Source organism: Pan troglodytes, chromosome 5, assembly GCF_028858775.2.
Source record: "Pan troglodytes isolate AG18354 chromosome 5, NHGRI_mPanTro3-v2.0_pri, whole genome shotgun sequence".
Classification (NCBI taxonomy): domain Eukaryota; kingdom Metazoa; phylum Chordata; class Mammalia; order Primates; family Hominidae; genus Pan; species Pan troglodytes.
The window spans coordinates 170542160-170558120 of record NC_072403.2 but is presented as its reverse complement, the minus strand read 5'-3'; the positions used below and the strand labels follow the sequence as shown (position 1 = coordinate 170558120).

General features: G+C 45.5%; 1 protein-coding gene across 10 annotated transcripts in view; it reads right to left on the bottom strand.

Annotated features, from left to right (window-relative positions):
- Window positions 1-10212: 10212 nt before the first annotated feature.
- Window positions 10213-15961, bottom strand: part of TULP4 (TUB like protein 4) — a 277110-nt gene continuing 271361 nt past the window's right edge. For all 10 annotated transcript variants that reach the window (XM_016956541.4, XM_016956549.4, XM_024357484.3 and 7 more), the window contains one exon: window positions 10213-15432. In XM_016956541.4, coding sequence (XP_016812030.1) covers window positions 15316-15432 — 117 coding nt within the window. In that variant the 3' untranslated portion in view covers window positions 10213-15315. The remainder of the gene's footprint in view (window positions 15433-15961) is intronic.

The window sequence follows — 15961 nt, the reverse complement described above, 5'->3', positions numbered from 1 at the left end:
AGTTTGGCACTTTGTAATTGCTGGGAAATGTTCTGGGAGTTGGTATTTGGGCTGTTGAAGTAGTTAGGCCCTTTTGACTTAAGAGGTGTTTGGTATGGGTTGAGCAAGGGTGCCTCCAGCCACTCCAGCCTTGGCAGCCCCAGGCAGGACTAAAGAAGAGGGTAACCAACAACCAAAATTGGTAATTTGTTTCTATCTCTACACAAACTTAGGTTAATTCAACTTATTTCTTTTTTGCTTGAAACTAAGAACAGTGTGAAAAATGGCAATCCAAGAAACATTAATTTATTTAAGTGAAACAGGCCACTGAGACTGAGTTTCTCCGAGTTCACCCCAAAAAAGGACATTCTAAATTAAGTGATTAAATTTTGGCTGATGGAAAATTTGTCTGTTGAAATATCAGGTGCTGGGGGAGGGAGAAAGGGAAATGAACTGAAAGTGCCAGGCTCTCTTCCCCCTCCCCTCCCCTCCCCTCCCCTTCTCTCCCTTCTCCTCCCCTCCCCTCCTCTTCTTTTTCTGAGACAGGGTCTCACTCTATCACCCAGGCTGGAGTACAGTGGCGCAATCACAGCTCACTGCAGCCTCAAACTCACAGGCAAGCAATCCTCCCACCTCAGCCTCCTAAGTAGCTAGGACTACAGGTGCATGACACCATGCCAAGCTAATTTTCATATTTTTTGTAGAGATGGGGTTTCGCCATGATGCCCAGGCTGGTCTTGAACTCCTGGGCTCAAGTGATCGGTCCACCTTGGCCTCCCAAAGTAGTGGGCTGACAGGTGTGAGCTGCTGTACCTGGCCTATGCCAGGCATTTCTTTCTTTCTTTCTTTTTTTTGAGACGGAGTCTTGCTCTGTCGCCCAGCAATCTCTGTTCACTGCAACCTCCGCCTTCTGAGTTCAAGTGATTATCCTGCCTCAGCCTCCTGAGTAGCTGGGATTACAGGTGTGCGCCATCACTCTCGGCTAATTTTTATATTTTTAGTAGAAATGGGGTTTCACCATGTTGGCCAGGCTGTCAGGGTCTTACTCTGTCACCCATGCTGGAGTGCAGTGGTGTGATCACTTCAGTGAGATGGCCTGTATTTCCTTTGTGATTGGTCCTTGTCTTGTTTGGGTGTCAATGTCATATTGATATGTTATTTTGAATATTATAACACTTTGCCCTTACAGTGAGGGAGAAGTGTTTCCTCTTTTTAATTTTCTGAAAGTATTTGTATAAGAGTAGAGGAACAAGTTCCTTGAAAGTTGATGGTACTAATAAGTAAAACCATTTGGCTTGAAATTTTCTTTGCAGGAAGATTTTCTACTGATGACTACATTTCCAAGTTTTCAAATCTACAGCATACAATTGTGCATAGTCTTCTTATTTTCTGTCTCTTAAAAAGATCTCTCTCTGAAGTTAGATTCCACTTCTATTCCTCATATCATACTTTTGTGCTTCCTTTTTTCTTCCTACATCATGCCAGATATTTGTCAAATTAATCTTTTCCAAGAACTAACTTTGACATCATGGACCCTCTTGAATGTATTTTCGGTTTTTATGTTCATTAAATTTGATCTGGCCAGTTGTGCTGGCTCATGCCCATAATCCCAGCACTTTGGGAGGCTAAGGTGGGTGGATTGCTTGAGCTCAGGAGTTCAAGACCAGCCTGGGCAACATAAGAGACCCTGTCTCTACAGAAAAATACAAAAATTAGCTGGGCATGGTGGTGCATACCTATAGTACCAGCTATTTGGGAGGCTAAGGTGGGAGGATCTCTTGAGCCCAGGAGGTTGGTCAAGGCTGCAGTGAGCTGTGATCACACCACTGCACTCCAGCATGGGTGACAGAGTGAGACCCTGTCTCAAAAACAAAACAAAACAAAACAAAAAACACAGGTTTTTTAATCTTAAAAATCAGCCTAGTTGCTGAATGGAGAGTGGCCTGGGGGAAGAGGGAGCTGGAAGTCCGCAGGAGGCTGCTGAAGAGGCAGAAGTGAGAGTGAGTGCGGGCCCAGGTCAGGCAGCAGAGGGAGAGGAGGAGCTCTTGCAGGAGAAGTGGCCGGGACTTGGTAGTGGCTACTGTGGAACAGGAGGAAGGAGAGCGAGGGGTCCAGGGCAGCTCCCTGTCATCTGGAACCGCTGCGCACCCTTCCACAGGGGCCCCAGAACACTACACACTGGGTGGAGAGGATGAATTGGTCTGGGAGACAGGGACTCAGCAGTCTTGGAGATAGAGAACCAGCTGGGACCATACCCTCTGCAGGGCAGGGCTGTTGTCTACTCTACGTAGCTACCCATCTCCTCCAGGCATCACAGTGATTGGCATGCATTAGACACTCCATAAATATTTGCTGATTAATGAAAGAACAACCAAAAAAAATCTGTGTCCTGAAATCTCTAGCTGAGTGCCTCAGCCTGCCTAGACTCAGCAATGCTGTGTAGCCCTCCAATCAGAGTCTGGGCTTATGCTGCCCCCCAACACACACCACACACAGCCGGGAGGTGCTGCAGGCGGCTCTCCCTGCCTCGTGACAGCTGAGGGTGACATTTCCAGGAATCTTGAGAGCCAATTTTTAAATACAGTCATTATATAAAATTAAATTGCTACTTAAGGCACATCTCTTTCCAACTCCTCCTTCAGTGAGTCTGGTGGGAATATTTATACCATGGAAATCAGCAAAAGCCACAAATCAGGGTTGATTTCATTTCATTGTTTTAGTCTAGGCTCTAGACTTAAGAATGTGATGAAGGCAGTGTTCATAATGCAATTTAAATTAAAAATGCGTCGTATCTGCACCATCACATTGTAAACAGCACAAAAGAATCGAGGAGATCTGATCTTCAAAAACTATTATCCCATTTAGCAAAGAAATGGCTTATGTCATTAATGTATGAGTAAAGTTCTAACATATGTTTATGGTGTTTCACTGAAGACACATTTTCGTTGTTTCACTTTTGTCTTGCTCAAAAATGTAAATGAAAATAACCAACATTCATGTTGAGGCTACATTTGTTTACCAATTACAATCTTAGGTTGGCTGCAAGACAAACATTTGGCAAAAATCAACAAAAGCATTAGCTATTAAGTCTGGCTATATGGAGTTATAAGAAAAATATTGTGTATTTTGTTATTGTAATTGTGTACTACACATCCTATATAGCAATACAATTTATAATGCTCATGTAAGGTATATTTATTCATTCCAAGTTTGTATGTTTCTGGAGAGCTGGTTGTTAGCTATTTACCAACACACCACTCCACTTGTTTGCCAATTTATAACCTTCAGCTGAAAGTATTGTTCTCCTGAAGAGGGCACCAGAGGGGACGGAGCCCAAACAACAGAGAGCACTGCACGGGGAATTGGGGAGATGCTGTTTACCCAGCAGCAAGGACCTGGCAGGCTGGATAATTTCAGCGTGAACACGAAGAAGGGGGAGTGCTGATCAGGGTGCCGTTTACATTTTATACTCACCACCTTCTATTGCGAGGCTCACTGGCACTGGTTTTGTTTATTTCCATAAACATACAATAAAATGATCCTCCAGATCATCTTCGGGAACCTGGACAAAGTCTGGACAAAATGAACCCATCTTCGGAGTATCATCTCCCTCATGGGAAGGTGACTGCAAAGGAGAAAGGAAGTTAAAAGCAAAGGTCGGGGCAGGCGCAGCCGCGCAGCCTCACCCGGGCTCGTCTGTGACTCATTTCCCTGGAGGGGAGGCAGGGGAGCCGGCGCTTGTTCTCTGTGGTTCAGGATGCTTCAAGGAGCAATTCCCAAAGAGGGGCTGCGGCCTCATAGCTCTGAGATTTGCTCCTGACTCTTTTTCAACACACACTGCCTGGATTAGAGGAAAGTCACTTACGATTTTCTATCTGAGATTTCCCCATCTTTTAACTGGGACCAAACCTTTGCAGGGGAAGAAACATTTCTTTTCCTCATCCATCACTAGGGTCATGACCAGGGCCCCCATTAACAAGAGAAAACCATACAAATTTTATTTAATACAGCCATGCACCTCATAAAGATGCTTCAGTCAACAACAGACTGAATATGCAATGGTGATCCCGTATGACTATAACACTGGATTTTAGTTGTCCCTTTTCTATGTTTAGATACAAAAATACCTCCCATTGTGTTTCAATTGCCTGCAGTGTTCAACACAGTGACATGCTGTGCGGGTTTGCAGTCCGGAAGCAATCAGCGGCCCCACAGAGACCAAGTGTGCCGCAGGTCATGCCTCTAGGTCTGTGTAAGTGCACTCTGTGAGGTTCCCACAGTGACAAAACAGCCTAGTGACACATTTCTCAGGACATCTCTCATTGTTAAGTGATGCAAGTTTTACATGACATGGGAACCTTCAGAAATGAGGACCCAAAGACACAGACACCTGTTTTTTTGTTTGTCTGTTTTGAGATGGAGTCTCACTCTGTTGCCCAGGCTGGAGTGCAGTGGGACGATCTCAGCTCACTGCAACCTCTGCCTCCCGGGTTCCAGTGATTCTCCTGCCTCAGCCTCCTGAGTAGCTGGGATTACAGCTAATTTTTGTATTTTTAGTAGAGATGGGGTTTCACCATGTTGGCCAGGCTGGTGTCAAACTCCTGACCTCAAGTGATCCGCCTACCTCGGCCTCCCAAAGTGCTGGGATTTCAGGCGTGAGCCACTGTGTCTGGCCGACACCTGTGTATTTTTACGCTGCTAAGTCTGATGAAGAAGTCGACAGGTGTGAGGGACAGTGGGACAAAGGGGTGTGATCCCTTGGGAATAAGCTGGGGGACTCCGCAGTGCCCGTTTGTGCAGGTTCTTCTCTGTACCCCTGTGTCTTCAGAGATGGAGACATTCCTCTCCTCTGGGGGCAGGGAGGGCACCTGTGGAACAAGGGTCTTGGGCCTGCTGCAGGGGCCAGGGGATGTGGGGAAGGTGAGAGTGAACTTCCTGCTTCTGCTGTTTTCTCAAATGCCAAGGTGCCACATTCTGGGGTGTGTGTCCTGAACCCCGTCACCTTCCCTGAGAAGGGCTTGTGGGGTCTTCCTGCTGTCAGAACAAGCTATACTGTGGTTTGCGAACCTGCTGTTAGATGGAGTTGGCTCTGGATGTCATCTTTACCTTTGCCTTATTTTTGGAGACGACAGAGATCCAAATGGTATTTTTGGAGACTACAGATATCCAAATGGAAAGAAAGGAAAGCCATCCGTTCTTGCCATTTAGATGAGAGAAAACCTTCGCTAATGAGATGATGTTCAGCTGTGTCTCTACAGGTACTGAGGATTTTTTAAAAAGTACCAGGCTCGGGCCGGGCGCGGTGGCTCACGCTTGTAATCCCAGCACTTTGGGAGGCCGAAGCGGGCGTACCATGAGGTCAGGAGTTCGAAATCAGCCTGACCAACATGGTGAAACCCCGTCTCTACTAAAAATACAAAAATTAGCCGAGAGTGGTGGCTTATGCCTGTAGTCCCAGCTACTCGGGAGGCTGAGGCAGGAGAATCACTTGAACCCGGGAGGCGGAGGTTGCAATGAGCCGAGATCGGGCCATTGCACTCCAGCCTGGCGACAGAGCAAGACTCCGTCTCCATTCAAAAGTCCCTCGGAGCGCTCGTGGTGCGTGGCGGCGGCCGGGATCGCGCTTACAGCGGGTGCGCGCAGGGCGGGTGCACGCTCAGGACAGGTGCGCGCGCAGGCTGAGGACCCTCGCACTTAGCCCGCAGCCGCGGGGCCTGCGCTCACGTCGAGCGCGCTGGCTTCCTGGAGAGTTTCCTTTCGTGTTCCCTCCCCTGAGCGGCTGCCGCTGGCGCCTTTGGCCTGACCCAGGCCGGCCATGGCCTCAGCTTGGAAGAGCTATAGAAAGATCCAGAAGAGGTAAAAGGTGTTGCTGGAAAAGGCAACTAGGAAAACGGTACGTGATGCCCTTCCAGCTGAAAAATCCAAGACGGAGACAGAAATGAACAGGATGCAGCAGAAATCACAGAGGAAAGCAGAACTCCTTGACAGCGAAAAGCCAGCTGCGGTGTTTGCTCCCATTGCAGGGAGTGTCACTACAGTGACACTCGGTGACTATGCACGGGGTCAGCCAGGTGAGGAGGCCAAGTTCCCGCTGAGAACGTGCAGATGCGCTCCCCAGAGAGGTCGTGTGATGTCTTGGTGTAGGATCTAACTGGGCAGGGTTATCCGTGAGTGTGAACAATCCATTGACACCCACTCCTGTGGAAGGCAAGGCGGATACAGTTCTTATCTTCTGTAGAAGGAAAGCGGAAAACACGGGGTGGGATCACCTGACTCAGGTTGAAAAAGGGTACAAAGAAACAGAAAAGACCCCCTACGACACTGAAACAGACCCCAGGGAGGGGCTGATGAACGTTCTAGGGGAAGTGGATGAGGACGGAGATGAGGCTGTGGAGAGAAAGATTCATAAAGCCTGGCTGGAATCAGGAGAGAAACGAGACGAGGGGGGACAGGGGGGTTTGAGACTTTAAAGTTCTTTTGGGAACTGTGTTGCGGACGTGCTGGTGTTCCCAGTACGGGAATACTGGTGAGCTGCACATACGCATTTACAGGTAACTCCTTACACGGCCCTCTTCTAAGCAAAGGCAATGCATTCTCCATTTCCTACTGGAAGATTTATTTAAATAAAATATGCCTATTAAACAAAACAAGCAAACAAAAAAGTCCCATAGCACAGATGCTTTCCCATCTGGTTGGTTTGTTACGTTTTCAACATAGTGTACCAGTCCTTTATCCACATAGATAATTCACTTTTTTCAAGTATACTCTCAAGAGGTCCACATCATGAAAAACAGGTTAAGAAATGAGATAGGCCAAGTTAGCAGAGCCAGGGACATGGCCACCAGCTCGCTGTGGTCCGGTCGGGGTGCCTGTGCTGCTGTCACAGTGAGCGTGGAGGACCAGGTCAAGAATGGGACAGTGGGGCTGGGCTTTTGCCGCTTCTGGCTGCCTAGCAGGTGGACTCTAATCAGCGGGTTACACGGAGGCACTAAGTGGGTCTGGGCAGTGTGGTGTTCTCAAGAGGCTGGTTTGGTCTAGTCTGACCCGTCCACTCTTCCCGGAAGCTGTTTGTGGAGAAACGTGGGCTCTGTCTCCCACAAAGACTGTTGGGCCTATTCTCTTGCCATTCTCCCACGAGCTCAGCTTGGCTTATACCAGCACCTGCTGACAAGTGTGTGTGTTAGAAAAAGAGAATGTTGACAAGCTCATCCTGTGGGAGAGAACCCTGGATGCAAGGGTGAGACCCGCTGGAGTGCAGTGCACAGGAACAGATGGGCTGGGGGCACGAGGCTGACTCCATGTGGCCTAAGATGGGCCAGGTATCCTGAGGGTTCCGTGAGCTGGACGCTCTGTGGCTTTTAGAGAAACTTCCCTTCCCAAGCTGCCTGAATCTATAAGGTCATCAAAGGAACCACTTAGCGAAGAAGAGACTTTTCTTCCACCAGTGCAGGAAATGGGACCTAGGCTGGAGCTGGTTATTCCAAAGGGTGGATGAAGGCAGTCTCTTTCTACTAGAGGAATGTTTTCTCTCAAGTTTTATAACAAAGGAAACTGTTGAGAAACTGGTGAGAAACCACAATCCTGGGACGGAAGAGCCTCCTGCAGTCAGAAGCAGGTACCTGAGGAAGGCAGGAAGTGGGACTCAGAGGACCCCATGGGCTCCAGCACAGAAAGAAGTTCATCACTCGAGGGTGTGTCTTCTCATCATAGGGGTTGGGGGGGTGCATGCGTGTGGCATGCACATACTGTGGTGTCTGGACTGCCTGCCTTTTTACTGGCGAGAGAAAGAAAATATAACACTGGTCAAGCCCCTGTTTCAGTGACCCCAGACACTGAAATAAAAGGAAATGCCCCTGTTACTGGGTGAAAGTGCAAGATTCTGATCAGTGGTTCAAGGTGACACAGGAGACACTGAGTTGATTCATGTGAAAGGAGGAACCACAGATCATTCACATGAGCTGGAGGATGAACCAACAGGAGACATAGAGACCCTTGGTTCCCAGGACAGAAGGGGAATGGTGTCAGGGCTGGGCACTTTTCTACTTTTGGAGAAGAGTGGAGAGAGGAAGCACTAGGTTGTCCATACCATCAGGGTTGAAGACAATGGGAAATGGCTGTCACAACTGGGAGAAGGCAATGTGACTGGTTGCCTTTATCATCCAAGCTCCCCGCTCTTTCCCGGGACAAGAGCTATCCCGTAGCTGTGCCTGCAGTGAGGATGCTGCACCATCACTGGGTGCAGGGGAGAGCCTGGGAGCCAGCCAGAGCTAAGTGGCAAATGGGATGCTGGGATTCATAACAGTGACCTGGAAGAACGCATGGGCAGGTCAGAGGACAAAGAGCAAGATGCTTTGCAAGGTGTCTGCATGCTGTCCTGAGTGGTGGTTGAAGCTTAAGAAATTCCTATGACTGCCGGGCATGGTGGTGGGTGCGGTGGCTCACGCCTGTAATCCCAGCACTTTGGGAGGCCAAGACGGGTGAACCACCTGAGGTCAGGCGTTCGAGACCAGCCTGGCCAACATAGTAAAACCCCATCTCTACTAAAAATACAAAAATTAGCTGGGCATGGTGGTGCGTGCCTGTAATCCCAGCTACTCGGGAGGCTAAGGCAGGAGAATCGCTTCAACCTGGGAGGTAGAAGTTGCAGTGAGCTGAGATCATGCCATTGTACTCCAGCCTAGGCGACAAGAGTGAAACTCCATCTCAAAAAAAAAAAAAAAAAAAAAAAAAAAAAAAAAATTCCTATGACTTACTATGGGGCGCCTTCTTTACTTGAAGCGATCGCTCAGACAGGAACTCTGAAATGGGTTCAAGAAATGAGCCAGCACTTCCAATGGATGGCTTCTTATTCTTCAGCACATAGAGCAGCTGTTTCTAGGAAGTGTAGGGAAACAAATCCACACAGACTGGCTCCTTTGTGAAGCCTGGGTGAATAATAAAACCGGTCAGCCGAACGTTCACTCTTTCCAGAATTCAATAACAAGGACTTAAATCTCATTCTATAAAGCGGATGAGCTCACCTGATGAGGGGCAGGGGTGGCCCATCTGTAATACTTGTTTTCATGGGAGATGACTAAGTATAAGTAGCTCAGAGCTCATTACAGGCAAATCTTTACGACACACCAGAGTGAGAAGCTGGGAATAAACCAGGTCTATTCATTAATGTGACCCAGAAATCTTGGATTCTGTTTCAGGATTGGTTTTTGTCTATGGAATCCAGAAATCATTTCAACCTCTCACTGCTTCCATTTTCTTCTGAAAGGAGTGGCAAAAGGTATTCACTTCATAATGGAGTTGAGATTTAGCTGTGGTTAAGTATCTTTCATCCTTGGAAAACTGCAATGCAATCTCCATGAGACAGTTATTTCTCTTCTACAGTGAGTTTTGGGAGCTAGGTTCGAGCAAAATTGATTCCTTATTCTTTGAAAAACACCAAAAAGGTAGTTCTGTACATGTACAAATTTATTATCACAGATAAACCTCCCATGCCCCACCTTCCCACCTCCCATGGTCATAGGGAACTTTAGGGCAGAGGAAGGAGGCTCACTAAGCACTTATGAGTAGCAACAATAGTTAATAGTTATATGAGCACCTAGAGTTGAATTGCTTAAAACCTAGGTTTAAGTTTCCTACAAATTAACAAAGGTGTTAATATTTGGCATCTCTGATCTTTAGATGCTATACAGGTGCACTTTTAATCGAGTCCTCTTTTTTTTTTTTTGAGATGGAGTCTTGCTCTGTCGCCCAGGCTGGAGTGCAGTGGTGCGATCTCGGCTCACTGCAAGCCCCGCCTCCCGGGTTCATGCCATTCTCCTGCCTCAGCCTCCCGAGTAGCTAGGACTACAGGCTCCCGCCACCACGCCCGGCTAATTTTTTGTATTTTTAGTAGAGACGGGGTTTCACTGTGTTAGCCAGGATGGTCTCGATCTCCTGACCTCGTGATCCGCCCGCCTCGGGCTCCCAAAGTGCTGGGATTACAGGCGTGAGCCATCGTGCCCGGCCAATCGAATCCTCTTTTAAAAAGCCATGAAAAAGCAAATCTAAACCAGATCATCAAGAAGACAGCACAATCTCTGACTTCCCCAAATGGGCAACATGATGACTGGGATCTCAGGGTCTCCAGTAGCTGCTAGCAGTTACCAAGAGACCCAGGAAGCAACTGGAGGGTGGGTAGGTCATGCCAATGGAGCGAGGTGATTTCTCCTCACAAGGCTCAAGAATTCTGCACACAACTTTTTTGATCTGCAAAATTTTATTAAGCAATAGCTGGACAACTCTTACAACTTCAAATCATCAAGAAAAAAATAAGGAGATTAATCCATCTCAGTAATAAAGACAGAAAATAACTTGGACAAACCACATCGTTTTGAATGCAAACCATTAATGCCTTCTAGAATATCTCCTGCACAATCTAATACACAAAATACGTAAGAAGAGAGGCAAATAAGGATGAGCTCATTAAAACGCATTTGGGAATCGCAACAGATCTTGCTTGGAAAGTAAAACAAGCAGGATGCTGAATTAAAAAACAAACAAACCAACACTGGAGGAACTGAGGTGCACAAGCAGTGCACGCCACTGCCGAGGTCTGGACATGAACATGCTGGTGGTCTAGTTTGGTCTGGGGCCTATGCACCTGCATCGCGCACTTACGGTTAAAAAAAAAAAAAAAAAGGGAAAAAGAAAATGCCAGTAGTAATAAACTCAGAAATTATGTCCAAATTTACAGTACCAAAATAATGCATTTATAAACAAATGCAAAAACAATACCCCTTTGGTAAATAATACAGTGCCTTTTTCAGTCAAACGCATAACCCATGCTTTTCTACAACACGAAAAAATTTTTATCTACAATAAACAAGATCTTAGAACCCTACCCCTCCCCTTAAAAAGAACTGTAAACAGAAAATATAGGTACAAGTAAAGTTACACAAAAATTGCACAAAGCCAAAGAAAATGGAAACAAAGTAAGCCACAACCCATTAGAGTTTTATCAGCCAGAGGTAAGGAATCACACAAATGCTGAAGAGTTCTGAGTTGTGTGCTATTACAGAAATCCCAGGAACTCAAACGACATTTTGGACACATTTTTGTCTCCACTAACTTTGCTTACAACCATTGACTTGGCCAAATGATACAGGCACACAGCGACACCATGGACTCCTTCTCCAGTTGCTGGGCCAAACTTTCCTTTTCAAGAAACCTTTTCAATTTGAAGACCGTGTAACATGGCAGAGCACACTCAGGAATTTGAGGTGACCTAGGTATATATTCCTGTGGTTTTGGGGACAAGTAGTGACTTATTTCAGGGCTGTTCTCATGGACATCCAGCTGAGCAGGGCACACCCGTGGAGACTCCTTCTTACCTAGAATCAGTACTTTTGTATATTCTATGAGAACAAACACAATTCCAAACACATTTAGAGGTGCACAAAAGATATTACTTTAAATGCACTGGTTTATATTCAGTACATAGCTCATTAACACAGGAAAAGAAATATTTCTCTACACAAAGGCAATGGTGTGAAATATATTTCCCATGAAAAGTGGAATGATGAGGCTGTTCAGTGCTGCGCTCTTAGGCTGAGAGCTGTAAGGGAGTTTAGAGGGCTGTCCAGGCTGATCCTTTCATTTCACAGATGGACAAGTGGAGGCCTAGCCAGCCCCAGGGACTTGCCCAAGGTCACCATCCAACCCTGTGGCAGAGCAGGCTTGACCCTGGGGTTTCCAGACTTTTTGCTATGATTACAAGATGAACATAACACATTCTTCCATGTCCTTGTGGGACACTTGACAAGGGAGCAATGGCTATGGATAAAAAACATTAGCCTGTGAAATTCTTTGATTTATGCTGCCATTAGAGCTTTGAGATTTTCCTGCTTCTTTGGCCCCAATTTTTCTCAGGATATACATTCAATGGGTATATTGTACACAAATCTGTGCCTTTGGTTTGATGAGGTTAGAGCTAGAACAAATTTAGAATTGGTTATATTTGTTATATCACACTTCCCTCAAAAAGTCATAGGTTCTTTATACAGTTAACCTTTTACTGGACTGCTTTTAAATTTAGGGATTCAATGAGGTATCTTGATATTCATAAACTATTAATAAACATTAAATTTTTAGAAATCTCCTGCATAAAGTATGAATTTTCGTCGTATTTAGTCAACAAAGCCTGACTGAATGAAAGCATAGTTGAAAATAAGACCACCACTATTAACTGAAACGTCACCCTACTAGGACCGCACAGCCCGCAGCTTATGTCTGCCTTGGCGCAGGAGGGCAGCCCCTCTTTTCAGGCCCCTGGGTAGAGGGGAGGTGAGCAGTGGCTGCCGGGGTCACTCCGGTACAAACTCACGTGCGCCAAACATCCGAGACAGAAGCCTGTGCCTCCATCGGGGGAAAGTGCCTTTGGGGGAGTGAGCTAGGAATTTAGAAGCTTAGTTAATTATTTGCTAAAAAATCCATTTTTTTCTTCTCACATGTATTTGTAGCTTTCGTTTCAAAGATTTTCCCCTATATTTGCTCTTATTAAACAGGTTCTAAAATGGGCTTTTTCAGGGTCTTTATATCTCAAAAACAATTAGAACACAAAAACTGAAGCTTATTACCTAGTAACTCTTTCCTTGGCTACTCTCATTCTAATAGGTCTCCCCTTTTTATTTCAGATCAACTGTTATTTTCAGATAAAAATAAAATTTTCAAAAGAAGAGAATACTATTTGAGTGTTATCTCAAAAAAAAGTCTCCTTTGTATATAATCAATAACACAAAATACAAAAAAAAATTTTTTTAATGATTAATAGGAATTTTTTCCCAATTAGAAAAGTTACAGATTATCTAGCAAAAAACCTTCTATGGGCCGGGAGTGGTGGCTCACGTCTGTAATCCCAGCACTTTGGGAGGCCGAGGCGGGCGGATCACCTGAGCTCAGGAGTTCAAGACCAGCCTGGCCAACATGGTAAAACCCCATCTCTATTAAAAATACAAAAACATTAGCCTGGCGTGTTGGCGGGTGTCTATAATCCCAGCTGCTTGGGAGGCTGAGGCAAAATAATCACTTGAACCCTGGAGTCAGAGGTTGTGGTGAGCCGAGATTGCGCCACTACACTCTAGTTGGGCGACAAGAGTGGGACTCCGTCTCAAAAAACAAAAAACAAAAAAAAACCTATCATATCCTCTTTATTTCTTGCAGCAAAATATACTGTGACCATGTAAGTCGTTACAAAGATACTATTTTTCTAAATAAATAAAATGGGTATAACTCACCAAAACGTAACAACAAAATAATTCCTAAGAACACTATGAAAAGCAAGATAAATAATTATCTCCTAAACGACAAAACAGGGGAATTGCATTTAGATTATCTAACAGGCTATAACCATTATTGCACAACCAATAAGCACTGAAACACCATATCAAGCTACATAAACTCATATAAAAGAATTAATTCTGATAACATTGCTGAATTCTTTCTGGAAGAATGCACTCCCTAAAAATATCAGGTCCAATACTTTAAATATAAATGAGAAACTGGTATTAGATGGGAAATATCCTTTGCCACATCAGAAAACTTCGTCAGTATTTCTCTGGGGTTTGGAGAGAATCGGGAGTGATGTCATGTCATCTTGATCTGGGAAAAAAATGGGTCGGTTTCTTTTCCAATTTTTTAACTAAAACAGGGGATTAAAAAAATGTTTAAATTTGAAAATACTTTTCTGTAGCATCTTCTACTTGTCTGTTTCCAAATAAAATGCAAATTTGGAACCCAACACTAGCAGATAGTTCCTGTGCTCCTGCACAGCAGGCCCAGGAGAGGGGCCTGATCCTAAACAACATCACAGGTAAGACTAACTGAGAAAAACAAAAACAACAACAAAAAACAACAACAAAAAACACTGGGTTTTGTCATCAGGGCTTGAATACTGCCCACAGGTTCTCACGAGGAGGAGGAAGTGGGAAGAGATATTCTAGGTGATTTTTTTTTATACAATTAACAAACTGTGATCAACCAACTACCTAGGTATTACAATTTTAATAACGTTTTCTCAGTGGTTTAGCTCCTTAGTAAACAGTCTGTACAGTTAATAAACAACTTTTTTTGTTAGAGAAGATCATGAAAATTTTGTCAAAGATTTGACCATACTCCTGTATTTTAATACCCTGGTGAACACTTAACATTTTTTTGGTTACATTTCTAATTTGATAGAAAGCATTTGTAGTCAACTGAATTTTAATGTAGCCAAGAGGAGAAAAGGAGTGGTTTCAAATCAAGCCTTGTCCACACTTTTAGAATGGGAAGGCGTAGAACACGGTATCTCATGGGAAAGATCATGTTTACAGTACTGCGTTCCAGATTAAAAAGTAAAAGGGGCAGAGAGAGTAGAGGCTGTTTCTCAGCATGTGAGGATCTAGTGACTGTCACCACATTATTTGAGAAAACTGCTACCACTACCACAGGCCAGGATCTTTCCATTTTTGTCTCTCACCTTCTCCCAGAACCAGTCATGCTGAATGACCATCACTGATCCTACGGAACTTTGACAAACGATGAAACTAGTGGAGGCTTTCAATGTAGACATCCTCAGCAGAGGAGTGTAGCCCTCGTACTGCTGCTACAAGTCACACGCTGAGTCACATTGCTGTCTGCAGAGTAATGTGAACCTGTGTATATGTGCAGTTTCTTCTTTACCCTTCGTCCCTTCCCCAACATCCTCAATGAGCAAATCGCATTTCTACCTGGTGAGAACACCCCTGTAAAGAGCCTACTTTGTTGGTCCAACACAGTGTGTCTGCCCAAATGCCCTTTATTAATTAAGTCACCTTTTGGGGAGTAACATAATTAGTGTAAATCAAATGCTGTCCCCATCCCATTCCCCAAGAACCTGCATCTTGAGAATTTTTGGCTGTGTTTTGTAAAAGCTTTTTGCTTTTACGCTAGTGGTGATGTTGGAGGAGAATACAGGATAATGCATCCTCCCTATGTCTAAAAGAATAGCAGGCTCTAAGGCAGACTGTCTTCATTCTGAAGGGCCCAGTAGAGCATTACCACAGCCAAGCTGTATCCTGAAAGAACAGCAGGTGCCTAGCACTCTTTGCTTCCAAATGCCACTGAAATGAAAGAAGAAAAGAAGAACAGACAATAAAAGGTAATAAAACCCAACCAAATAAATGACGACCACAGGTCAGCGCCCTCTCCTGGGCCTGCCAGGCTTTTCCAGTTTCGCTGTTGGCTTCTGGTCCTCCCAGGCCTCGGGCCCCTAGAGGGCTCCTCTGGCATCTCCAAAGACCTCTTCCAAAGGCTCTCTGCATCTCTCTCCTCCCTACACCAGTCTCTTCATTTGAGGCGCTGAGTCACGTTGGCCAGGGCAACTGCAAAGGCCTGCACGGCTGAGAACGGATACTGGAAGTCTAGAATGTACGCATTGCCATCAATCCGTCCGAACTGCATCACCTGGAGGAGGGCAGGGGAAGCAAAGACATTAAAGAATAAGGTGAAAAGGCCGGGCGCGGTGGCTCATGCCTGTAATCCCAGCACTTTGGGAGGCCGAGGTGGGCAGATCACGACGTCAGGAGATAGAGACCACCCTGGCTAACACGGTGAAACCCCGTCTCTATTAAAAATACAAAAAATTAGCCGGGCGTGCTGGCGGGCGCCTGTAGTCCCAGCTACTCGGGAGGCTGAGGCAGGAGAATGGTGTAAACCTGGGAGGTGGAGCTTGCAGTGAGCTGAGATTGCGCCACTGCGCTCCAGCCTGGGCGACAGAGGAGACTTCATCTCAAAAAAAAAAAAAAAAAAAAAAGAAGAAGGCGAGCAAGGCGACAGCCGGGTCTGCATGGCTCCCAGCACCGTCTATGAGATACTTTTGCTAACAAAAAGTGACCCTGAATCTGGTGAAGCTTCTATATCTAACTCCAAGTTTGCAGGAAATAAGGGGACTGAGGAACATGTTAACACAATGGAGACAGTGAGCAAGGTTTGG